We start from the raw sequence: 27,770 nt of genomic DNA, 5'->3' as shown, positions 1-27,770 counted from the left end.
CAATCAAGGTACTTTGCTAAATTGGACGGCAAGGTATGTAAAGTATCATATTTAGTGTAAACCTAAAGCCACTTATTCAATAAAAATATCACAAAAAAAGATGTACGGTTTTTTTTCAAAATGGGTTTTAAAATTCTTCTGATATTTTTTGTGTACGTGATCAGTTTATCGGACCGAACTTTTTTGAGCTAACGGATTAACGAACTATCGATTATCAGGTAATCGATATTTCGATAATGTTATGGTTTGTTTAAAAAGGTGAAAAACTTAAGAGGTTTATATATTGATTTTTAAGATGAAGTTTAATGTTATTGGCCGAAGCATATATGGGAAGTTGCAGTATCAAAATTCTTATATAGAAAGAAGAAAGTGTAAATATTTTAATGCATGGAACCTATTTTTTCCACTTAAAGGACATTTAAGAAGAACTCTGAATTTATTTGATGATGTTGTTGGTTTTTCACAGGTTAAATATATATTTATTATCGAATGACAAAGAAATGAAATTTTATGTTAAAAACTATTCTTAGTAATAATACATTGCATAAAAAGAAAGTTTAGTCCTAATTCTGTAAAGTCAAACAAAAATATCTAACCTAGCCATAGCACTTTTTTTTTTTTTTTTTACAACACAGCTATAGTATTAATAATACTATATTTTTGTATTTTTTTATTGTGCAAAATTTTAAATTTTCAAGGTTATTGAAGCTCAATCTCTTGTTTCAAAATATGAGCAGCAATTTGAGAATGCACGAAATAAAGTTCATGCAATTAAACAAATTATGGAAGAAAAACAAGATCTTCTAAATGAAATACGTCACAAACTGGATAGGTGTGACCGACATAATGAAAGTTATTTGCTTCTTGTTGCAGATGAACATAAGCTCCTCTTAAACAGTAAATTTTTCTTTTTTACTTTTTATTTTCTATAGGATGCATTACATTTCAAAGGTTTCATAAACTACAGTCATGAAATGAGAAAATAAAAATGAAGAAGAAACTTATATAACTGTTAAGTTTTGATTTAAAATTTCATTTCATTAAACCATTTTAAAAATGCAAATAATTTTCTCTGATCTCCTATTCTCTTATGGATTGAAATAGAATACATATATCTTCACAGAATTAAGAATATATTTGATAGTTTTTTACTAGATACACCAACAAAACTTTGAAACACCAACTTTATAAGTCTGATGTTTGTTTTGAAGTTCTTTTGATTTGCTAAGAGATAAACTTTCTTTCATTTGATTTTGTTATTCTTTATGCTAACAAATTCTTACAGGCAACAGAATATGAAAATGCTCATCTCGAAAAATTTTTTCATAAAATAGTTTAAAACTACTGTTTTACAAATTATGAAGCATTTATAAACTTACAATTTATTTCATATTTATCTCTTTAGTTTAGTCCTAAAATGTTCTAGAAGTAAATAAAATAAGTTATTTCTAGAAGTAACTTATTTTATTTACTTCCAGAAACTTTTAGGACTAAGTTACAGCTTTAGATCTGCATAAAATTATAATGAATGAGTTTGTACCATTTTCCCTGAATCATTTGTTGCTAAGTGTTTAGTTTAATTTAAGATTGCTTCTTATGTTAAAAAAGGGTAATATCGCCAAACACTTTTTACTTTCATGCTAGACAAAACAACTACAAAATGTAAATTAATATTATAATGAATATATCCAATACTGATCAAATAAAAAAGAAGAAGTTCCAACATCATACTTGGTTCTTCATTGGTTGATCATTGAAACCACCTGCTGCTTGTGGATTGCAGAAAAAAATAAATCTGATTTAGACTCTTCATTTTGGGGTTGAATCTAGCATGGATGTATTTTTTCACTAAAGGAAAAGTCATACTTGGATTTCCTTAAATTATGTGTATGTGACCTTCATAAAGCTGTAGTTATAAAAATATGCATACACTTATAGAAAAGGCATTAGAAAGCTTTATTTGATGTAGATGAAATTTTTATTGATATCAACCTTTATTCTATTGCTTAAATGACAGATTGTATTGATTATGCTTATTTAACAGAGGAAACATGGTTTCAACTCAGCATCTTATAGTTATATGAGCATGGAAAACCATGTAAATAAGCCAAAAGTTTACTAAAAACAGATTTTTATTCAAATGCTAAATTAATTCAAACTTTATATATAAACATATGTTTGTAATTAGTGTTTCTCCTTTTCATGGTATGTTTACATGCAAGTATCACAGAAAAAGTTACACTAAGCACATTCAACTAACTGAACTTAAAAGGTTTGCATATGTTGAGTGTAACATTTTTTTAAAACTCATTTTTAAAGTTTATGTAGTTAATTTGGTTACAAGTTGATTAACCAGTCAGTATGTAACACAGATTTTTGAAAAATATCAAATAATCAAAAGTAATTTCTCATAATAAAAATGGAAGCTTTAATGAGATAAAACATGTTAAAATGTGTTATTAACAAACACTATTTGTTTTTCAACATTCAAGTTTAATGAGGCAATGACAAAGCAGGTAAGGAAACAGTATGAATCTTAAGTACTAGGAAAATAAATATTTGAGAAAGTAACATAATGTATTTCTTTCTTTGTTGGTCATTATAACCACCAGCACCTTGTTAATAATTAATGAAAATTTCAGTTTAACTTGGATTTTGAGATGGATAACTTGAAGGTTAACAAAGTTTAACTAGAAGAAAAGTTAGACAATCATTTCTTCATAAAGTTCACTTTGCTTAGAGAGCTGGCATTAAATACATCAATTGGCTTCAGAGAACATTTTGGTATCTGGTTTTTTTAGAAAATATTTTGACATTTCTTTTAATCCGCACAGCAGGTCACAACAAACCTTGTGATTTTCCCAGTGATCCGCTGTGCGGGTCATGCAAACATCTGCAATTTAACCATGCTTTTATAACGATTCATGTATTGTCCTTTACAGATATGAAAAATAGAATAATTTTTATATCAAATGCTGAAAACCGTTTGTCAAAATTCAATTTAGTTCAAAAGCATTTTAAAAAATGGCTAGTTTTAAAAGAACTTATTCAAATATGGAAGAAATTTTAAAAATTGTTAAGGATGATAGCAGCGATGATTTGGACCTTGGTGAGTTATCAGCAGATGATAGCGAACCTGAAACAGATTGGGAATATGAAGAGGAACATAAAGAATTTGTTATAGCTCCTAATTTACCTTTACCTGAAATTGAAGAAAATATTAGTGAGGAAACAGACCCTAACAAAATCAATAAAATTCTATTCCCTGATCAATTATTAAGTTCCACTAGAAAAAACGATATAGCAGAACGAAAAAGAGTAAAAGTTTGGGGTGGTATTCGGAAAAACAGTAAAATAAATTGAGGTAGTAGTATTTTTAGATTTTACTTTGAAAAAGCAAAATTTTGATTTATGTCAAAGGCCGTTTTTTAAGTTTTGTGACGTCTTACAATTGTGATAAATAATTTTTTTTTAGTTATTTTGTTCGATCAATGTATTAGTAAAAAAGAGGCCAAGTTTCAGAGAGATTGGTTTATTATTTTAGTCACTACAAGGTCTCAAAGTGTTTGAGTCAGAATCAGGAATTTTGACTCTGGCAATATAGCGGGAAATATCCCAGGAGAGAAAAGGTTAAATCAGAAAACTTCAAGATTTTGTGGTAAAAAAACAAGTTTTACAAATGCACTAACCAATGCTTCTTCTAACCATCTTTACAAGTTTTTTAGGCATTTTTGTTTTATTTGCTTACCTGCAAATGTAAATTACTCAAAATTATTCTTCAAACATTTATTCTTCTAAAACTTACTTAGAAAGATTAGGTGTTTTGATCACCTTTTGAGATTTTAATGCTTTACCTTGTGATAAAGCATTAGGATTTTTTGATTTCTTATGATTTTCACAAGAATAGGAAATTACTAGGACCAAAAGTTAAGTAAATGTTTTCTCTCCAATTCAATAGAAGAAAAGTTTAGGCTAGAGTGCAAGGAGTTTAATTTTTCTTCTGTAGCATATTTACAGCAAAATTTACCATTTTATGTTTCACTTTACAGCATTTCTTCACATTTTCTTCATCCTGATTGCTCCTTTAACATTTAAAGTTGTTATAGTGCTAAAATTGCCTAACTCTGTTTTCTACCTAAATGAGAGTCTCTGCCTGATAAAGTTGGATTCGAATAATTATCTTTTTAGAAAAATGTTATGCAAAAAAACCTTTATATTAAATTGCCCTTGTCTACTTTCCCCTTCAGCAGGAAAATTCTAAATTTTTTTTTTTTTTTTTTTTTTTTTTTTTTTTCAGTTAAAATAAACTATATTAAATAGGTAAAATAATAAAGCTAATAAAATCTCCTAAAAAACCACATGAAAGATACAAGGTTTATTTGGCTGAGCAAACTAGAATAAAGATGTTGCCTGTAAAAATTAAGTGAACTGTGGTTGATTGAAACACAAGTTAGATTCATTGTTTTTATTACTCTAGTATTTAATATATTCTAGCTAGAATTCCCTGTGCAATGTGCCAGGTTTTCCAGCAATTAGGTATAAGACTTTACTATATTAATCAAAAATCCATTTGTAGCTTAATGGTCATGTTTTTGGGAACTAAATCACACTGTGATCAGGGCACAACAAATTGACGAACAAGAGAACGTCTGCTAAAAAAAAGACAGAAAAACGAATGTCACTTTCCTTTACTTTTCCTTACACAAACCAAGGATGTATTAATAGATGGATGTTCAATGCATTGTTATAGATCAAAGGTGCCGCCAATTAGCCAAAAGCTATGCGTGTTACCCTCAATTTTTTAAAATCATGATACAGATGTTCCAACTTCTACCCGTCAAATTTGTTTCAAAAAACCTCCCTCAGCCAACCCATTATAGTTGTGGTTATAAAAGACAAAAATATTAATCTTATGGTTATAAAAAACAAAAATATTAATCAAGAAAAGCTCACAAATCTGAAAAAGGTTGATTTGAGCCATGAACTTTGCTTAATAAAAATTTAACTGTGTTTAAACTTTGACGTCTAAAACTAGGCTTTTGCAAAAAGACAATGTATGGTTTACTAGAATGGATAGAGTAAAGTGAAACAAATTTTCCTTGTTAAAATAAAGTTGCTATGATATAGTTTAAAGGTTGAATAAGACATTTTCAGTGTTCTTTTCACCCCACTCTTAGATTATGCTACCCACTTTAAGGCTCAAATCAGAGAGTATTTCTTTTTTTTTTCAGAAATGTCAAACTTATTTGCCTCGCTTTTTTTCCCCTTGAATTTGTGTTTTTTTTTTTGCGAATATCCTAAGTATAAATTTTCTTATTTTCGATCCCTAAATCGCATTTTGTCTAAAGGTATTATAACTAAAAGCATCTTAAAGTTCATGAAAAACTATTGATTTCATGAACTTTAAGATGCTTTTAGTTATGTAAAGCTACTTTAACTTATAATGATCTTATTATTTTTATTATTGTTGTTGTTACTAATAGTAACAACATGATAATAAAAATAGTAAGACCATACCTTTTGTTGCATATTCTTGAGCCTTCTTTAAGTGATATCAACCTTATTTTTAACCTTTTCTAAATATATCAAAAGAAGTAATCTTATGTTTCTATCTATTACTGGATATATATAATGAGTCTTCATGAGGAATATTTAAAACATTTATGTGGAAAGTGTGGCTGCATAATAAAATAGGATAGTCACTATCAGTTAAACCTGTTGTTATCTTTAAGCAAGCAACATGGTCTTATGCAGGTTAGATTTAAAATCAAAAAAAGGCTTTGAAGTTGAGAGGAATGATAAATTATTCATTTTTTCTGAACACACAGAAACCTGTTATGTATGTAACACACTCACAAGAGTTGGAAGAAATAAAAAAGTACATGTGATAAGTATTTATCAACAGTTAAAAGCATTTGCATCAAAACATGGTTTTGACTGTTTCAATAAAAATAACAAAAATTATTTTGTAATAGTTAAAATCAATAGTTATCGCCAATCAAATGGAATGTGGAGACAAATTGTTTTAAATCGTGAAGTGCTATTATCCAATAATGTTAACAAATCTCTTCCAGGTCTACTAAATCTTCAATCTGCAAATATCATATTCTCCAACATTTCATGCATAAACATCTGTAAAGGTAATAATGACTTCCACTATCTTTTTTTCTAATCAGAAATAAATTTTCTGATTTTAAAAACTTCCGAAGCACATCAAATGAGGATGTTGGAATAATTGAAACAAAAGAAGGCAATATAGTTGAAAACTTTAAAGTTGTTAGACATAAAGATTGTTCATTGATATGTTCAGAAGTCTGTTGTGATTTCAGTACCATCTACCATACTAACTTGCCTGTAATGGAATCCAGGTTAAAGAGTAATGAAAGTCAATTATCTATTACATTCAACTAGCCATTTCTAAAATCAAAATTAAGAATTATTACAATATTTTCATAATCTGGGAGTATTTGCAAATATTTTAGATATTAAGTTCTACAACATGTGAGTATAAACACACCTTTAGTGCCAATGTAACATTTCTTTTCATGCTTTTTAAAATTAGATTCTCTAAGATATTTATTGTGACATTTCGGACAGGTAAATTTAGTTATTAAGGGTTCTTCTGTTTTTTTCAGCATTTTGGTTTCTTCTTCTGCAGAGCTCTTTCTGTATAAGCTCCAATTCAAATTCCTCTGATAACAAGTCCGCTAACTCTTCAAGATCTATCTCAATAAAATCATCCATAATTATTTCAATTTTGTTTTCAATATTTACAAGCAAAGAAAAATAATCTTCTTGATTAATATTGAAGTTTTCTGTCATACTCATTTTATGTATTGCTGCTCAGAAAAATATTTTTGAAAATATTTTTATTGGATAGTCAAGACCATTTTTTCCAATGTCGCACAGTGAAGCGAAATGATCAAAAAGCGGCCAAAACTCAAAGTTTTGTAAAGTAATAAAAGTTTTTATTAAATTATTGTTCCAATTCAATAAAACATAAAAAGTGGGTAGTTAAAAACTTTTCAAGTTATAGACCACTCCTCTTACCCCCCTCTTCCCTCCCCCTCTTTCCTTGAATTTTCAATGCAATTTTTTTTAATTTTTAGATTCTAGAAATTATTCTAAAATATTTTGTAAGTGAAAAAAATTTACCTTATTTATCAAGCATTAATATGTAATCCCTGATTATATATACTGATAAGTGAATTTTTACATGAAAAAGATTAAATTTGAAAAGATAACATTTATTAAGATGTTATGGCCTTATTTTGTACTTCCTGAGCCTCCTCCGAATACACTCCAATGGGAAGATCCAAATGCTCAACAATTAAAAATCCATGTTCCAGAACCTTATTAAGTATAGGTGGCATAATGTACCAAGGATAGGTTTCTACTATCAGCTCTGAAGTTTTATAACAGTATGCTTTAAAAGCATCCAAGTTCAGGTGGAATCCACTGCAAACCACATTCTATATGTTTCTTAGTCTTAAAATGATGTCCAAACTATCTCCTGTTATTTCAGAGAAAGATTCTGCTGCTAGAAATGCCCTCCTTGCACTGTTTCCTGTATTAGTATTTCTAAATCCCTGCTTAGGAGTGTAAACCACTAAGCTTAACACCTCTCTAAACTTTTTTTTGATTTCTTTTTTTTCCCAGATTTTACAGATAATTTATCTTCTGGAGATCGAGACTGGTATATTTTACTATCCATTTTTTATCTCAAGTGTAGAATGAATTCAAAAATTCCAACAGTGCAGTGTGGATAATCCTAAAGCTATAGCTTGCTTATTGCAAACTTTTTCTCTAATTACATCCAGCTTGTTTATTTTACTAGGCTTGGCAGAACAAACATTGCAAGATTGAGTTGAGTTTGTATCTGTTATAGCATTCACTGCCTTGCTGTCCAACATGGTCATTTCAATTTTTGTTTTTATTTTTGCTTTCTGGTTAGAGAACGGGATTTCAAGTTCAAAATCTTGAAGACTTTCTATTTGTTTCCTAACATCTTATTCTTCAGTTCTTGTTGACTCAATTGTTTCTTTTTGGTATTGCAGGTGAAGAGGCCTGCAAAAGAGGGGGCTTGAAGGTATTGGGTTTGACCATACGGTGATGGCCCCTATTTCCAGTTTCAGCGGAACAATTCCAGTTTGGAACAAGGATTTTTTGTTTTCAACTCCTGTTGAAAGATCTGTGTCATCAAACCTTTGATTTTATACACTTTTAGATGAGGCTCCATCCTTTCCAGCTTTCATATAGAATTTTCCAGTTGTTTCTGATCCATCTAGACACTCTGTATTAAATATGTTTATAATTCTTGATAAAGTGTGGTTCACCATTGACTGAACATAACATTTAGCAGATGTTTCTAAAATTTCTAAATTTTCTGGATAACATTTGGATTTTGCATCAAATATTACTTTGACTGAAGGGTATATCTCTGCATTCTATTTCAGTGAAGAGTTTCTAATAACTCTTCACTGAAATAGAATGCAGAGATATACCCTAAATCAAGATTCATGAAATACGGATGAAACATTTTTCCAGGCATAATGTGAACTCCTAAATTTTTTATTTTAATACTATTGTCAAATGAGGATGTGTTACAAAATAATATGGTTATTGGGGCATTCCATGTCAAGTGAAACCACTTTTTGGTCAAATTCGACATCACCGACTCGGATTTTGATGAAAATTGGCTTACATGTTGGGCATATGGACAGAAAAAAAACATGTAAATTTTTTTGACTTAGGTCAATTATTTCCTGAGATATTATGACCTTTCAAAGTTTTGACCTTTTCACTTGACCTTGGTTATTTAAAATGTCATAACTTTTTTGATATTATACTTAGGAAGTTTGTTTTGGTGGCGAACAGAAGCTCTTGCATAGAGAAGCTCTTGCACATTTGTGTCTAAAAAATGATAAGTTCAATAAAAAAAAAAAGTTAATGGTAATTTTGTCATTTGATCTTTGACCCAGGTCAATGGCAAAGGTCAAAGCTCATAATTTTTTTTTACACATTGCTTTTTCTATTGTGGATTCCCATAAACAGCTTTGGATTAATATTAAAGTATAAGTAGATTCTAAAAGTTTAATGTTTATCAGCCTCACAAATGCAACATTTTGAGGTCATTTTTTGTAAATTGCCTATTGTAGATATATATTATTTCCTTTTTTCCTTTTATTTTCTAGGTTGTAATTTAATTACTTGTACTATATATACATACTAAGTCAGTATTAAACTATATGAGGCTTAAAGCTATATATATTTATATCAAAATAATATATTCATTTCCATTGAATTAGTCATCAAAAGACAACTTAGGAAGAAGTTTTTAGCAACTTTCAAATTGGGTGAGTCACCCTTGGAAAAAACTGTTAAAAGTTATATTCCGGAGAAAAAGAAAAAGCCTAAACAACTTGTAAAAAGGAAGTTAGACCTTTTATCTTCTAATTCAGATGCTATTGCCATTGATACTTCAGAGGATGATGAATACGAAGCAACTAAAAAAAAAGTTTCCAACACATGTGCTGATGACATTGTTTAAGCGCTCCAGGATAAGTATAAATTAACACAAAGTAAGAGTGAAAAGATATGATTTTGACAATATTTGTTGCTCAATGAAGTAATCAAAAAGTGTTGAGAGAATCCAATTGCTTGCATCGATTTGTATCTCAAGCAAAAGAAGTTTTAATAACTAAAGGTGTTTTATCAACCCCTAACCCCAAAAAAAGGGAAATCACTACCTGTACATGTGAAAGATATGATAAAAGAGCTTTATTATTCTGACAGTGTTAGCCGTGTAATGCCTGATTTTCTATCTGTTATGGCAAATGGAGAAAGAAAACATATTCCGAAAAGATTAGTTTTAAGTAATTTGAAAATCCAATGCAATCCTTCCTTTCCAGCATGTCCTCTAAGCAAGTGTAAAAATTGCCCTGGAGTTGCTATGCTAAAGGAATGGCTGTTGCAATGCTTTGAAATTAAAGGAGTTAAAGAAATTGAGTATAAACAGTGGACTACAACAGATAGGTCCCAGCTTCAAACCTTTATACAGTCCACTGATGAATTTATTGAAAGACTTTTAGGGAGCTTGAAAACACTTACTAGACATGATTTTATTGCTCAAGTCAATAAGACGCAGCACAGGGATATCATTGGACAAATAGTCAAGCAACTATAGATCCTTTTGTTTTTTATTATAAATATGAAGGAAATTTATGTCATGGAAGTTATGTGCTGCTTTTGGAATGTAATACTCATGACACAGCGTAAACTAATTAATTTTTTAAAAGTGAAATTTGAGGTATTAAAAAAGAGGACTTTGGTATTCCAGCCGAATGGCATTTCTTTGCCACAAGTCATGGTAAGTGCCCTTTTGATTGAGTTGGAGGAACTGTTAAACGTGAAGCGGCAAAAGCAAGCTTACAACGTCCATACCATGACCAAATAATGACCACTTATCAATTATATACTTTTGCTAAAGAAAATATCCATGGAATTTCTTTTGAGTACCTCACTGCAAATGATTGGCAATCGAATCCACAATATTGAAGGAAAGATTTTCGAATGCTAAAACGATTCCTGGTATCCAAAAATTTCATTGCTTTAAACTATTATCTACGAATGAACTTCAAGTACAAGATTATAGTTCCAGTTCTGTGTCTAGAATTTAAAAAAATACGTCACAAAAAGTTCAATTACTGGTTACATGGTTGTAGAGTATGATAAACATTGGTGGATAGGTTGTGTGTTGGAGAGCAATCCAGAAAAAAGAGAAGTAACCATGAACTTTCTTCACCCTAATGGTCGAAGTCTACTTTTCTTCTTCAGAGATCCTCCAGATAATTTTACCGTTGATTTGAATGATCTTTAGCTAGCAGTCAAACCCAAAACTACAACTGGTCGGTCATATTTCATTACTTCTAAAGTGTCTGAAAGAGCAACCAAAGCACTTAACTTGCATCATCATTAACTATTATAGCTTTTTTAATTTATTATTAGCAAATATGTATTGCAATGGTAATGGTGTAAATATCATACTGCATTCAGTACTGTACTGCCATGTAGTTAAAACTGCTAAATAAGGCATTTTTGTTACTTTTCAATATATATATATATATATATATATATATATATATATATATATATATATATATATATTAGGGATATGACAATTTTGCAACCCTATATCCCCATACTAAATTTAGTGGAGATTTTGTGCAAAAATCAGAAAAATAACAAGCATTTTTACTATATGTCAAAAAAGTTCACCCCCCAATTAAAAAATATTTGTAAATTTTTTTTAAAAAATGTAGTTTTGCAACACATCTTCCACTACTTTATAGAAACCAATAAACATGTATAATTAAAATTTGTCTACTGTGTATTTGACAATAAGTATTTAATATTTAGTTTTTCTATGCTATGGCATAATGGCATTAAGTCTTGCATCACTTTCACAGCACGTTCTGCACATATATTTGAACGTTGTGTTGGTATTGGTGTTGGCTCAGTGGACCAAAACCTTTTCAATGATTTCAATGCTTTAGGATGCTCATTGCATGCTTCTAATAGATTAACAAAGTCTGCAGGATTGAAGTAGTGACCCCCAAACCATATATCACCCCATGAACCACAGATGAAGTCACATGCTGCTTGAGCTGATTCTGATTCTTGGTATTCTGGTACTAAAATGTAAGCAAGTAGAATAAAAATGGCACTCGAATTCCACCTTGAATTGCTTATAGCAGGAAGTGATTTGAAATTAACTTTTGGAAAGTTACCTGTGCTTTTAAACTTTCTATAACATGCTATTAAGTGATTCAGGAAATCCATGGCCTCTCTCTAGCGAGTTCGCTTCACTTTTGTCAAAGGATTTCCAATATTACTAAACAATAGCTTCAAGTTCTCGTAATCTTGCTGCAACCTTGTCACAAAAGGGTAATGGAGATATGGTGACATTGTCGATCCTTCAAAAAGATCATTCATGACATGTTTCAAAAGAGTATCTAGAATATGGTGTTGGCATCCAATAAAAACAGGCTTTTCTAGTCCAATGGTTTTAAAATGTTTCTGTAACCGTGTAACTACACCATTTCTTAATCCTGTATTTGTAGATGTTGTGTCAGATACAATCATTTTTATGGCTGGCCACAGCTCATACTCATCTAGCGCATGCTTTATCCCATTATATATTGTTTCACTTTTTCCATTCATCATTTCCAGAACAGCAAGCCTAACCTCTCTATTTTCATTTTTCAAAACAACTACTTGATGTTCCATTTTCTTTATTTGTTTTCCATCAAAGTGCAAAGACCACTTTTCATTTTTTAGGTTTTCCATATAATTTGCTTACAACTCTTCTCCTTCTTTCATAACACCTTTGTAGATACCACTTTGCGTTGGAGTATGAATAGAAATACCACTTTCTGAAAGAGTTTTACAGACTTTATGTGCTTTTTTGGTACTAATCTTAGCAGAAATCACTAAATTTACTGCTGAATTTGTTTTTTGTTTTTTAGATGATGATGAAGGACCTTCAGCTTCAATATCACTGCTGGAACACTGCTCTTCACTTTCTGAAGGTTCTCCTTCACTAGCTGATTCAACAAAATCTTGTCCTTGACTGATGGACATTTGTTTCTTTATCAACACTAATTTTCTTGGATGAATACCTTCAGCATCTTTAATCGTGGTACAATATCCAGCTCTTCCATTTGTTGACTTTTGAAGACAATAAAATTCTTTATCTTCCTGACACAACCATTCACCTTTCTCATCGGTTATGTCAAATAATCGTGTAAAATTTTGAGTTCCGGGTTTTCGACTATCTTTGTCAAGTTTTTTCAATACATTTTCTATTTTTCTTTCTGCTGCCGATTTCCCTTGTTGAATAGGAATATTTAGCTTTCTCCATAGCAATTTAGTTTCTTCAGCCACAATTGCAATTCTCTCCTTTCTACTTTTCACATTTGATGACAAACTTTTAAATCGATCAATGATACGCTGTTCTGTTGGCATCTTATTCATTTCAGTAATACTTTTAACAACAGTAGTACATTTTCTGGAAGTTTTAGCTTTTTCAAACCTTACTAAATTTGATTCCCAAACTTTCTTATTCTTGTTTGAAGCAACTCTTTTTTTGGACATAATGTTCAAAACACAAGATAACAGTTTGACAAAGTTAAAGAAGACAATTCCGGTTATATACAAAAAACCAATTATAAAATGCTGAAGCACTTCCGCGCGGTCCAACAGGGTTCAAATCGAAAATTGCAGTTATTAAAAGTTTCAGTTATCTCGTAAAGAAATCTGTAGAATTTATAATGTTTGTGATCACAGTCGTATATTGAGTAAGATTGGGTTCTCTATTATATTTCTAATTTATAACTCACTAAAAAGATAGGAAAAATTATTTTCAGCTTGAGGGGTGATCTTTTTTGACAATTTACATAAAAAAAATATATTTTATGTTTATAAATATAATTTCTCCACTCATGGTTACATGGGGAATAAAAAATTCTTAAATTTTTTTTTTAGTCATACCCCTAATATATATATATATATAATATATATATATATATATATATATATATATATATATATATATATATATATATATATATATATATATATATATATATATATATATATACTACTGTGATCAAAAAGTAAGGTGAATTTTTTTATAAAATGAAAAATCTTTATTTATTCTTCCAAATTTGTATCGTCCCCCTCAAAATAATCCCCCCCGGCCCCAATGCACTTTTGCCAACGTTTTTTCCAGTCTTCGAAGCATGCCGAAAAGTCCTCGGTAGGGATAGCCTTCAATGCGCGTGCCGATTCACGTTGGATCTCTTCAATGGACTCAAAACGATTTCCCCGGAGTGGTCTCTTGAGCTTTGGGAACAGCCAGAAGTCACACGGTGCTAAGTCGGGCGAATACGGTGGTTGTGGAGCAACATGGGTAGAGTTTTTGGCGAAAAACTCACGAAGAACCAGTGCTGTGTGCGAAGGCGCATTATCGTGGTGCAAAATCCAAGAGTTATTGGCCCATAATTCCGGTCTCTTTTTGCGAATAGCTTCACGCAAACGTCGCATAACGCTTAAATAATATTCCTTGTTGACAGTTTGGCCAGTTGGAAGGAATTCGTAGTGCACGACACCACAATAATCAAAGAAAACAGTCAACATGACCTTGATTTTTGAGCGACTTTGACGTGGTTGCTTCAGTCTCGGCTCGCCTTTTTCACGGTATTCACTCGATTGGTCGGTTGTTTCAGGGTCGTATGCGTAGACCCAAGTCTCATAGCCAGTAATAATTTGTTTGTAGACGTCTTGATAGTCAGAAAACATTGCTTCACACGTTTTAACGCGACGCTCTTTTTCAAAGAAATTGAGAAATTTCGGCACCAAACGTGATTTGAGTCTTCTGAGGCCCAAATGATCCTTCAAAATCGCTTGCACCGACCAAAATGATATTCCAACCATGTCAACAAGGTCTCGAATGGTTAACCGACGATTTGCAAGCACCAATTCTTTGATTTTGTTGATGAGGCGATCATCAATCGAAGTCGATGGTCGTCCGGAGCGTTCCAAGTCATCAACACGTTCTCGGCCTTCTTTGAAGTCTTTGTACCACTTGTAAACATTTTTTTGAGACATAGTCTCTTCACCGAAGGCCTTTTGCAACATTCGATACGTTTCAGCAGCAGAAATATCATTCCGCAAACAAAATTTAATAGCACTTCTTTACTCAACAAAATTAGACATCGTGAAAATCGCCGAATGCACTTTTGGTACTTCAGAAACAAGCGTAAACAAAAAAAAATAATTATGAGTTTGACATGTAATTTGGCGCAAATGTTAATGACATTCCTACCAACTTAAAAATAAAAAAGATTGGACGATTCGAATAAGGCGGGAAGTTTAAATTAAAAATTCACCTTACTTTTTGATCACAGTAGTATATATATATATATATATATATATATATATATATATATATATATATATATATATATATATATATATATATATATATATATATATATATATAAAAAGAGAGAGAGGCCAAGTATCACTAAAGTATAGTATATTTGGTATATAGTAGATATTATATAACCTAGGGCCTACGTTCAATAAATTACCTTAAAATTCTGTATAATTGTAAGCTATTTAAATAATAAATTTTTAGAACCTACTTATGCTTTAATATTAATCTCAAAGCTGTTTATGGGAATCCAAAAGATATCAAAAAAGTTGACATTTTAAATAACCAAGGTCAAGTGAAAAGGTCAAAACATTGAAAGGTCATATCTCAGGAAATAATTGACCTATATCAAAAAAATTTACATGTTTTTCTTCTGACCATATGCCCAACATATGAGCCAATTTTTATCAAAATCCGAGACGGTGATGTCGGATGGGTGGTTCCACTTGACATGAAATGCCCCTATTGGAGCTTGGGAACATGAAGAACCCAAATAACGCCCCTCTCCAACCCTTTGAGAGGGGGACAATATTTTAAACATAATTGTTTTCAAAACTTAAAATAAAATTTAATTTTATCAATAGAATTCAAGTTTCATAAAAAAAATCTTTTTGCGTTCAGAAGAAATGACCACGTATAGTTTACAACCCCTTCATTGTGGGGGGAAAAATATTTTACTCAGATTTTTATTTTTTATACTTATGCCCATAAATCCATTTCGGGCAATTTGGGGCAGCTGATTTTTTTTTCAGTTTTCCATGATAACATCCCCTAGAATAAAAAAGTCATTTCAGGGTGGAACTCTGCGGAACTTTTGAGATATATTGTTTTCAAAAACAATATTTATCGGAAAATTTATATTTTCACCTAATATTTTAATTACTCATTTAGCAAAAGCTCTATTCAATATTTTAAGCTTTTTACTTTTGAAAAAGATAAAAGAATGCCTAAATAAATCTTTATGATAAAAAAATAATAATAATAAAAAAAATCATATAAATGAGTAAAAAAAATAAAAATGAGAAAAAGTATAAAAAGTTCGCGAATTTTAGCGAACTCTTTTTACCTTCCACCAGGTAGGAAAAAATGCTTCTCTGACTAGGATAGTAGACATGAGAGAACCAAAATATATATTTTTCTTATCATTTGATATTTTTTCTAATAATTTGTAAAAAAAAATTAATGAAAATGGTGTATTAAAAAAATTCCACTTATGGCCACTTTTTGAGCTTTTCGCTTCATAGTGCGTTGAATAAAATAAAAATACTCCCCGGTTTCGCAATTATCACCTATTGTTTCGCAATTGTTATCTAAACAATTCCTTAACACGCTTATCTTTTTTATGAAACGGTGCGTTGAACGTCCATCTAACTAAAACATCCTTGCACAAACGTTGGCGTTCGCTCAAAATTTTTCAAAACGAACGCATTACTTCGGTAATTTTTTTTTTCTAAATATTTAAGCGATTGATCATTTTTTATTCATTATAAAAAATAAGTGATTGCAATAAAAAAACAGTTACGAAAATTTTAAACGCATTTTCAAAGGCTTTAAAAGAAACCGCGCTAAAACTTATTTCTTCAAAGGAATGAAGAAAATAATTATGTTTGAGCATGGTTTTTACATGCATTTACAAAAACATTGAAAATTTTACTAAAAATGACTGCATTTGCAATGACTTTTAAAAAACCATGCTTAAACTTAACGATTGCTTTCTTCAATAGCGTGCTTTTTTTTTTTTTTTTTTTCTTATTTTCCTTAAAGTGAAGTAATGTTTGTTTGCTTCTAAAAGTTTGTTTGCTTCTAAAAGTCTTAAAACTTCTAAAAGTTTTTTAAAAAAAAAGTTTTTTAAAAAAAAGTTTTCTAAAAGTTTTTAAAAAGTTATTATGTTTATTATAATTTTAATTTTTTTATTGTGCGTTTAACAACTCCAATAATATGATATTTTTATTAACTTATAATTGAATACTTAATCTACTATTATTGTTAAAGTTTTTTAAAAAATTTAAAAACAACTAAGCATCTTTTCGATGTTAAAGAAACATGGCAAAAAAGAGCGTAGCATTAAATGCAAAGGAGAAGAAGAGAAAAAAACTAAGCATGCAAAAAAAAGTGCAATGACTTGGATTGTGCTATGACTTTAAGAAAATTGAATATATGGCCACGGGTACCCTGAAGGTGACCTAAGACCTTATAACATATCCCATTAATTTTTTTTTTTGATTTTGAAATTAGTCCATTAGTACATTTAAAAACTATCAACATTTAAATCCTTTTATGGTAGCTTTTCGAGAAAACTTAGTAAGAAGTTTTACAAATGACGATGTTTTAATATTAAAATAATATTTTTCCATCGGCCATTATTGCTGTTTACTTTCTGTAATTGCAACCACGCGATTGGTGATAATAATATTTATTAGTTTCCGATTGGCTTATTGGCTTTATTATTATTGACTTAAATAATAATAAAGACTTAAGTTATAACAGCGAGAATAATTATAAAATTACTGTGTATTTCAATTTGAATACACAGTAATTAATTTAAAGTAAGTAATTAATTTGAAAATATAAAAATTATTTCTCAAGAAAAGAAAAGAAATGCCATACTTTGCTAAAGATCATAACGAGTTTTTAAAGTGCTTTTGTATATGCTGTTTGAAAAAAGGCAATGATTTAAGATGCATTCAAACCAAATGTAGTAATTCATGCCCACAACAAGGAAAACGTTATGAAAATCTTATCAAGAGATTTTTTTGGGAAAACTTCTCTGTTGAAAACCCTGATCTGCCTAAAATATTATGTTCAAATTGTAGAAAAAATCTAGTGAGTTTAGAAAAAGCAGATTCAAAAAGCTTTTTATTCACCGCTCGACCCAAGTACGAAGGTATGTTTTTTCTAATAAAAAATAAGCCAATAAAAACTAGTTAATTTTTTCATTATTATTTTTCTTATAAACAATATTATGTTTTCATTTAAAAAAACTAATTTCTTGTTACTTTTAGGTCTTAATACTAGAGTTATTCAAGGTGGGAAATGTGAATGTTTTATTTGTGTTAATGGGCGTACAAATGGTACTAAAATGGCAACTCCTCCACCAATGGTTTCATGTGAAACTAATAAAGATGTAGATCACATTCTAAATAATGTGAATTTTTCTGCAACCAATGAAAACTTTGTTCTTTGCAAAAGTTGTTTTCAACTTATAGGAAAAGGTATTAAACATCCTTGCACAAAGTTAGCTAAGCAAAAGAATTTGGCGCATATTGTACAATCTACCTCACGTGTAACTAAAGGGAAAATTTTTATCAACCACAATCAACAATTTAGTAACCAATGACACAGAAATAAAATTGAACACCTTTGGCCCTAAGAGACTTGTTGTTTCTGTTGGAGTAGTTGAACTAAAAACACCTTACTTTTCTCTCTCAAAGCTGAAACAACTATAAAGCAAACTTCATACAAGGTATATATTGTTTACTACAGAGTTCAAAAAATATACATTACTTTAAAAAACGTTCATTGTTTTTAACATTTGTATCCAATTTACTAGTGAATATAAGATGTTAGAGATTGCTCAATTTATAAGAATAAATGGGGGGAGAATATCTGTTGAGTCTTGTTTTTCCAAAAAGTTAACAGAAGAAAATAAAAATCTATTGTCTTTGTTTGATGCTGAGCTTATGCTGATTCAGTCTAAACAGGATATCGGAGATAAGCAAAAAGCGGTATAAATAAAACATATCTATACTTTGTTTACTTTGATTTTAGCTCCACTAAAAAGCTCTAAAATAGTAATATATTATAATAAAATAATATTTAATGCAACATAATAATTTTATATTTTGATTAAGTTGATAACATAAAACAAATCAGCATACTGAATTTAAGTTGTTTTGTTATTGTTTAGTGCATCGAAAGAACTGTTCCTGGTGTAATATGCAATAATGTTGATGAGTTTGTTGCAACGGTTTTACAACATAGATCTCTTGAACCAGATAATGTAGATGTTAAGATTGGGGTAGATGGAGGGCAAGGCTATTTAAAGGTTACCTAATCAATTACATTGAAGCCAGAGCTTGATGCACATTTAAGTGAAAAGAAAAGACTGAAATATTCTGATGAGTATGGATGTAAAGATTTTAAGTTTACTAGTGTTCACAAAACTTTAGTTTTGGCTGTATTACCCTCTATTGATGAAAAGTATGCAAATATAAAAAGGTTGTTGGATAAATTAAAACTTAACTCTCTGGATTACTCTATTTCAGAAGATCTAAAGGTTCTTCTGCTGATGGTTGGAAAGCAGTCAGCAGCTTCAAAGCATCCTTGTCCATTTTGTGAAACAGAATCACCTAGTATGCTGAGAGCTGAGTCATATTCTCTAACTTCTATGTGTGAGTGGTATAATAAATGGATGGCTGCTGGAGGAAACATTGCAAAAGCTAAGTATTTTAGTAACGTAGTTAATCCTCCTTTATTGACTGGAAATGTAGCAATGAAGATCTTATCAATTGTCAATATACCAGGGTTACATATTTTGCTTGGCATAGTAGACAAACTTCTCTAACTAATTGAAAAAAACTTGTTTGAGAGCACTTATCAAGGATTTCATTTTGTAAATAGTTATTTATCTACAATTAATCTTGCCAGAGTACCTTATCAAGGTAAACACAGGTTAGAAGGAAATGGATCTAACAAGTTTCTAAGAAAACTTGATCGTTTTCAAATCTATTTGAATGAGCACAATATTGTTGGTGGAAAGTATATGAAAGCTTTGAGAGACTTTAGTGATATTGTTCATGGGTGTTTTGGGAAAACATTAAATCCAAACTACTCTGAATATATTAAAAGATTTTCACAAAGCTTTAGAGATCTTGGTACAAACATTACACCTAAAGTTCATATTGTGGAGCATCATGTTGAAGAGTTTATCATAATGAAAGGAGGAAAGTTTGGTAAGTGTATATTAAAAAACATTTTAGATTTTTACATATAAAAGTATTAATCTTCAATATTTCCAAAGGTTTAGGATATTGGACTGAGCAATCATTGGAATCAGTTCATCAAGACTTAAAACAATTTTGGGAAATACAAAAGGTAGGACAACACAACGCTAATTTCAATGAAGTCTTGCAAAGAGCTGTCTGCGTGTACAACACTAGGCATTTATAGTTAAAGGGATACATATAAACAAAGCGTGTATGTAGTATATATACTTTATAACTTTAGTTAAATGTAGTATTTATGCTTTAGTAAATATTTCTTTTTTAGAAAAAAAACTATTTTACTTAGAATTTTTTATCCCAAGTTCCAAGATCATTCTATAAAACCACTCTATTCCTGTAATTTATCTTATCCTCCTCAATAAAAAAAACTAACTTTTAAAACCTTATAAATTAGTCTAAATTCAAACTAGAAAACCCAAGTTGTTATCAGAAATTATTTCTAAATCCGATCCACAAAGTATCAATACAATAGCACAAATAACCTAACAAATTTTATACGGCCATTTGATCCACTCTCAGGGGTCTTAGTATGAGTCAGAGGGGTAATAATCTCTAGATTAAACAAGTATTGTAACTAAGTTTTCTCGAAAAGCTGCCATAAAAGGATTTAAATGTTGACAGTTTTGGAATGTACAAATGGACTACTTTCAAAATCAAAAAAAATAACTTATGGGATATAAGGTCTTAAGTCACCTTCAGGGTACCTGTGATGGCCAAAAGATGTTAAATTTATGTTTTGGAACACCGTAAATGGATTGCCGCCAAGCAATAAAAAACACGGGCAACAACTAGTTGAATTTATATTGACAACTTCATTTAATGACGACACCTTAGAAGATATTATGCGTATAAAGCTTGATGGCGAGTTAATTTAGGACTTTTTGCCCCAAAAACATGTCAAGAATTGGATTTACGCAGTAGTTGGTATAAGACATTTGGATGGCCGTAAATTAAAAAGTTCTAAAATCTAGATTCTAGATTCTTAAATCCATTTATATAAATATAAAAATTAATATATAAATATTAATGAGATGTGATTTTGCGATTTATTTCTTTAGTTCTGTTTATTTTAATTTCTTCACGTTTATATGTATATTTTATGAGTAAATAAATTTAACGAACTAAATTGAAAAAAAAAGGTTTTGTATTGTTATAATCAATAATTTGCGCGCACTTGCGTGAAAAATTATTTTGAAAATATGACAATTGATATATCCAAAAACTTATTAACTAGAATAAAAATTTATTTGAATATAAAACTCCCTTATTTGACATGTATCTCTTAAATTAGACGTTTGTCAATAATTTAAGATACGAACTTCAGCGTCCATTTCTAAAAAACGATTTGTAGCGCCCTGTGTGGTAATCTAGCTTTTTCGCAACAAACACATTTTTGTTTGTAGAGATTGTCATAAATGACAATCTCTACAAACAAAAACCTGCTTTACAAATTTTCTCATTCATTTATTCCGTATACTTTTCCAAATGTATCCTTCAAAGTTTGTCATAAAAAACCGCGAACTCATATTTACAATTTTTTGGCTTTCACTGGCAAAAACTATTAAAATTATTAGCTTTGTAGTCACCTCCTCGCCGGGGGCAAGGAGCGTCAGAGGGAGATGGAACTTGGTTCTGGCCATAAGCACCTTAAACATGGAGTCAAGGGTGGTCCAAACCTGGCCTTAAACCTTCCCTGGGAGAAATTAGACCTGTGTGCAAAATTTGACGAGGATCAGATGTGATCAGATGAGCTGTGAATTTGTATAGCACAACATACACACATAATTTCATTTTAATATATAAGAGAATAATTTTTTGCTTCTTAAATATTTGTTAAATAAATATTTTCCAAAATAAAGAATTAAAATATTTCTTGAAACTTGTTGTAAGCTCTTTTCAAAATTTTATTAAGATTTTAGTTGGTTTATATCATAATATATCATTACTACAGCATACTACTATATCTTGTATCTATTCTAATAACAAATGAATTTTTAGTAAATCTAAGCAATCTACTCTTAAAAGTTCATTTTATTGAAGTATGCGCGTGCAAAAGTTTAAAAGAGTATCCAGGCAGAAAAAAGTACTTAAAGTAGATTTTTTTTTAAAGATTTTTTAAACTAAAAATGTTGTAAATTAAAGTATAGTCACAAGAATACGTAGTTTGGAAACAAAGACCATTTCTATTGTTCAACTGCTTTATTTTGAAACTTGTATCAACGACCTGTTGAAGGTGCACAAAAAGAAAACTAATATTATTCTTTTATAATCTAATATTACTTTTTCAATATTTTTTTTTTGCTTAGCATATATATTTAAGTATGTATGTATGCATGCATGCATGCATTCATGCATATATGTATGTATGTATGTATGTATGTATGTATGTATGTATGTATGTATGTATGTATGTATGTATGTATAACTAGTTATTTAGTATTAAACAGTATAAAAGAAAAAGGTATGCCATGCAAAACAACAAGATATATACTGATAAGCTATTTAATATTGTTTGTTTTTACTGTTTACTGTTTGTTTTACAGTATTTTATTTACAGTAGTGATCAAGTATTCTAGTTATCTTTTCTTACCTTTTCTTATTTTTAAAAGAAAAGCTTTTCCAATATTTTTTTTTTGTTTGGTATATATATTTGTGTATATGTGTGTGTGTATTATGCATACATATATATATATATATATATATATATATATATATATATATATATATATATATATATATATATATATATATATATATATATATATATATATATATATTTATACATATATATATATATATGTATATGCATATATATATGTATATATATATATATAAATTTATATATACTATATGCACTATATGTGTGTGTGCTATGGACAGTTTTCCATAACATCATTTTCTAATTTAAATATGACATTATTGAAGCTTAATGTCAGATTTAAATAAGCAAATCTGACACTATGGAAGTTGGAGCAATTTATTACATTCAAATGCCCTTCCTGATGTTAATTTGTTTTGCAGATCAGAACTGAGTTTTTTTTATTATAATAACCCCTCTAGGAGGTTTACCATTAAAGGATTACTAGCTCCTCCTGACATTACCCACAATTAAATTGGGAATTTTATCGCAGATTTTTTGTTCTTTTAAAGAAGTTTTCTTTACCAAGGCTAATGAGCCTTGCCTGCCCTATTATATGATCAGTTTAACGTCATGTTATATATACATAATCTACTGATTTATCCCTGTAGATCTAAGTTTACATAAATACATTTTAAAAAAAGTAAATAAGAAAAGTATTTTACACTGACCTAATTAAGCTAAGAAAATATAGAGTGATAATATAAAAGATATTTTACTATTTTAAAATAACACTTGTTGTTTGATGTAACTTTTGTATTCTTTATTGTTAGCAAACTTACATTTTTTTTAATTTAATACTCTTAAAAATTTATAATTAGCAGTAATTTTTTAAAACATAAATTTAGATTAATAGCAGTTTTAACGCGTTTTAATTTACACAAGTTTGTTGCTGCAGCTAAGTTTCTTCCTTTCAGTTTGCAGTGATCTTTTTTTGGAGTCTTTCCTTGTAACTTTCTGTTTTTTTTACGTTTATCTTTTTCAAATGAAAATGTTTGAACTCCTACAAACAAACTGATAATCTGCTCAAGCACATTTGTTTTAATTTCATTTGTAACAGAAGTATCAGTTGGCATACAAACATTGTTTAAATCAGATGTAACTGTTATATTTGTAAGAATTTCTTTTACAAAATCATCTGCAAAAAACACTGTAATAAGTGTTGAATTTTTTTTTATTAATAATAGTTCACATTGTACAAATACATCGACGATTTTAGAATTCACCCTTCCTAAGCCACCTCTATCACAAGCAATTCTATTTTACATACTAGAAGTAAAGAACAGCATTGAATGCTATAAAAAGAATTAGAGTTTTTTGAGTAACTTATTGAACAGCTTGTGAATAATATAACCAGCTAAATATTGCAAACTTCATTTCTCCATCCTTCATACTCATGGTTAATTTCTCGCATTTCTCACCATTGAATTTGTTTTTATCAGAAAGGTAGTTTAAAATATCATTTACTACGTCCTGCAATAGAGTATTGGAAAAAGTGCGTTCTTCAAAATGTTTAGGCAGGTTTTAGGCAGATTATCCGACAGGAGTCCAAAAAATGTTGAGTCTCAGGGACACCCTTAAACTTTTCAAAAACACTCTTTAGCTTATGCCACTCATCTGCGTCATTAGGGGAAATTTTAAAATCTAAAAACTTTACAAAAATTATGGGAAAATTGACAATCTAAGAACTTTAGCTGTTCGGAATTAAGGAAATCTACGGTATTTATCGTTTTAAAACATTAGATAAAAGCCGACAAAAGTATTGGAATTTTATTATTTTAGTTTTGCCTGGATACTTTTGCACCGCATATTTCAATAAAATGAACTTTTAAGATTAGATTGTCTAGATTTAGTTATAATTTTTTTTTTTTTTTTTTTAAGTTTTAGTCAATCTTTTGATATTCCAGTGAAATTTTGAAAGAAATTGGACTTTTTATTCAAAAGTTATCTCAAGTTATGCGCTTCTCCGGTTACTTTTGTACGCTTCTGTATGATTCTCATAAGAGCAGATTTTAATTATGAAGCATGCAATTATTTTTTTAAATTTTTCTCCAAGCTTATTTTTATTGTTACAACTTTAATGGAACATTTTTTGAGTTTTTAAAGTTATTTTTTGACTTATGGTTCTCATCAATTTTTTGACAGAAGGAGAAAAATAAAATTGTAAATATCATAAACTCTGAAAGGTTTTTACATAAAGTTTCAAAGTAACAAATGTTGTGCAGAGTGTCTGCAAAAGCATGCACAGTAACAAGTGGCATGCAAATTCTTGCTTCTTATCTTATTTGTTAATTTCAAAACTATTTAAAGATTTTACTGTGCCTAATGCTGAGGCCTTTTCAGTAATAATTGTTGAAAATTATTCCTTAGCTAGTAGTTAGATTGTGTATTGTACATTTTCTAGAGTAAGTGTTAGCTGATTGTTTAAAAAAAGCTAAAGATAGTTAAAATAAAGTTTGAAAACATCTATAAAATGCTATTGCAATTTTATCATTTGTAATAAAAAGTCCTCAAAAGGTTTGCTGGACTCAAACTTCCACTAAAATGGGCTTGTCCGAAATGAACAAATTTAATCTAATCATATTTAATCTAGTAAAATCTTGTACTCTTTTTTGTACACTCCTGTCATTTAAACAAGCAGCATACGAAGTCTCAAGTTTAAAGAATTTTTTCTTCGCAAAAAATTTGATAATTTCAAATCTATATTTAAGTTAAATAATATTTTTTTGAAATATTTTTTCTTTTTATTTTCTGTATCTTCATGCCGTGTAAAGAATAACTTTGCGCGCCTTATTTTCGCAACTTTAAGAGCATTTCATACTTCACTGAATTTATAATAACCTCTATATTTAATTATTTCATTATTGTATGTTAAATTTTGAATAATTTTGCTCTTAGCCAAACATCTCCATCGTGAATTCAGCGCTGCTGAGCAGCAAGAGCGTCAATTGTTTAGTTTGTACTCCGGTGCGGTTCGTCTATCTCACGAGAGAGAGAGGTTAAACAGTGAACGGACAAAGTACTGGTCTTTAATTGCATCTATTGGCGGAACTATACTTGGTTCGTATGTGTGTGTGTGTGTGTGTGTGTGTGTGTGTGTGTGTGTGTGTGTGTGTGTGTGTGTGTGTGTGTGTGTGTGTGTGTGTGTGTGTGTGTGTGTGTGTATATATATATATATACATACATAGCCACCCAGAGAACTTTCGGGCCCTGGGGAAGCTTTCTTAAAAGCCCTCATTATGATCAATTATATACCCAGAACCAATAGAAGCGTCCTCTGGTCATTAAAAGTTAAATAAAAGTTAATTACATCTTTTAAAAATCAAAACTATTTAAATCTTTTAAAAATTATTTGTACACACACAGGACCCAGGGAATCTTCCCTGTCCACCACTACTACCCCCCCCCCCCCCCCGCTCTCGGCGGCCATGTATATATGTACATATGTGTATATATATATATATATATATATATATATATATATATATATATATATATATATATATATATATATATATATATATATATATATATATATATATGTCATTTGCTCTTTATGATCATATGAAATCAGTTCCACAGTGGATTTATTTGGCAAAAGGAATGTAAATGATTTTTTTTCTAGGTTTTACTTTTTCTTCTCTTATCACGCATAACAGATTGGAAGGAATGAGCACTATTACTCAGTCAGCAATTAGTCAAGTTCTACTCGAAATGAAAATGAATTTTAAGGACCATCAAACAGCTATAACTTCACAGCTTCATTCTCTTAGCGAAGCGGTTATGAAAAGCGATAGTGGGATTTTCTCAGATAAACATGGTTCTAAAGTGATCGAAATGTTTGAAAATAAGCTTGAAGAAGCTTGTACTTTTTTAAAAGTATTCTATGAAAATGCTCAAAGGTTGCCTGTCTTTAATGAAAAATTCCTTAAAGACTTACCTGAAGATATTTTGAATTGTTTATTGCATAATAAGGAGTTTATTGAGTTCAAAACAAAAATTTTTCTATTTGAAAAGTATCTGGAGATTAATGCTGAAACAATCGAAAAGACTAAAGCTGACTTACTCCGAGAACAACATGAAAAAATCCATAATTCAAATTTAAAATTACATGAGGTAGAAAAGAATGTTGATGTTGCTTCTGGTCACGTTAATGACAGTTTAAGTACCAAAAGTTTTAATGTCCTTTTAGTGTTTTCAACTTTAGCATTTGTTGCAGTATCTTATTGGAAAGATTTATTTTAGTTTTTTGTTTCGTTGTAAATAATGATCTATTTGAGTTTGAAATCGTATTATTTAAAATCTGTTTTTGATAATTTATAAAAAGTTAAAATTTTGGTAAAAATTTTTTCTTCAATTAGATAAGGAGAAGATTGATGAATAAGATTTAGCTCCTAAAGAATTCTTTAAAGAAAACTGAATTTTTTGTTCTTAAAATTTATTGCGCTAAGAAGACACTATTTTAGCTAACTTCTTTAAAAACTATATTTAAAAGTCAATTTCTAACATCACTTGACGTTGCATGACGATTAAAACAGTTTGAAATTTAAAAAACAACTTAGTTTAGCATATTGACATTTAAAACGTTACAACAAAGTAAACTAACATTTTGTAACAAAGACGAAATTCACTTATGATCAGTTACTTTATGAAACATAATATAGCAGAATTTTACCCATTGAAATATCAATCCTCGGGTACGGTTAATCCTCCACAACTAAATTCCTCGGAAAATCTTTGAATTTATCATAATAAAAGTACGAGTCATCTGAATCTTTTAGGAATTTCTGGATTTAAAAAACTTTTATTTTTTGATTTTTTTTTACTGATGCCTTTTTCTATTGAAATGTTTAAAAAGTGAGTCGTTATTTCTTGTCACCTTGTACTTTCTAAATTTAAAAAGTTATCAACTATCAAAAATTTTTCTTCGTTTAAGTAAAAACCAGGGCTGGGGAGTCGGTAAGCTGCTGTTCCGACTCCGACTCCTTGATTTTATCATGGACCGACCCCGACTCCTTCAGAAGTAATCAATTCTTAACAACAAATATACTGTAGTAAAATGTTAACATAGGCTATTTCATTCCTATGATACAAATAATCCAACCACTTAGTGCTTTAAACAATATTTATT

At 29.7% G+C, this 27,770-nt stretch overlaps 2 protein-coding genes across 5 annotated transcripts; both read left to right on the top strand.

Annotated features, from left to right (window-relative positions):
• Positions 1–178: 178 nt before the first annotated feature.
• Positions 179–26,984, top strand: LOC145191447 (uncharacterized). 4 transcript variants are annotated; one of them, XR_016455844.1, is made up of 6 exons: positions 17,475–17,882; positions 18,001–18,461; positions 18,906–19,950; positions 20,019–20,194; positions 25,538–25,699; positions 26,265–26,984. XR_016455844.1 is itself a non-coding variant. In XM_090098448.1 (4 exons), exons 1-4 carry the CDS (start codon positions 296–298, stop codon positions 26,882–26,884), a joined length of 1,152 nt encoding a protein of 383 aa, XP_089954574.1. In that variant the 5' UTR covers positions 179–295; the 3' UTR covers positions 26,885–26,984. The 4 variants fall into 4 exon arrangements, 1 of the variants encoding a protein (XP_089954574.1); XR_016455843.1 differs by having other exon boundaries at positions 18,906–20,194; XM_090098448.1 differs by lacking the exons at positions 17,475–17,882; positions 18,001–18,461; positions 18,906–19,950; positions 20,019–20,194 and adding exons at positions 179–466; positions 699–897.
• On the top strand, positions 18,559–19,562 carry LOC149883929 (uncharacterized). The gene is made up of 3 exons (XM_090097426.1): positions 18,559–18,723; positions 18,906–19,016; positions 19,068–19,562. Exons 1-3 carry the CDS (start codon positions 18,559–18,561, stop codon positions 19,560–19,562), a joined length of 771 nt encoding a protein of 256 aa, XP_089953552.1.
• Positions 26,985–27,770: the final 786 nt, after the last annotated feature.

The sequence above is a fragment of the Hydra viridissima genome, unplaced genomic scaffold (assembly GCF_058129835.1).
Source record: "Hydra viridissima isolate aposymbiotic clone 2 unplaced genomic scaffold, HvirCarnegie_v1 scaffold_9, whole genome shotgun sequence".
Lineage (NCBI taxonomy): Eukaryota > Metazoa > Cnidaria > Hydrozoa > Anthoathecata > Hydridae > Hydra > Hydra viridissima.
This window is presented reverse-complemented; position numbering and strand designations above follow the sequence as displayed.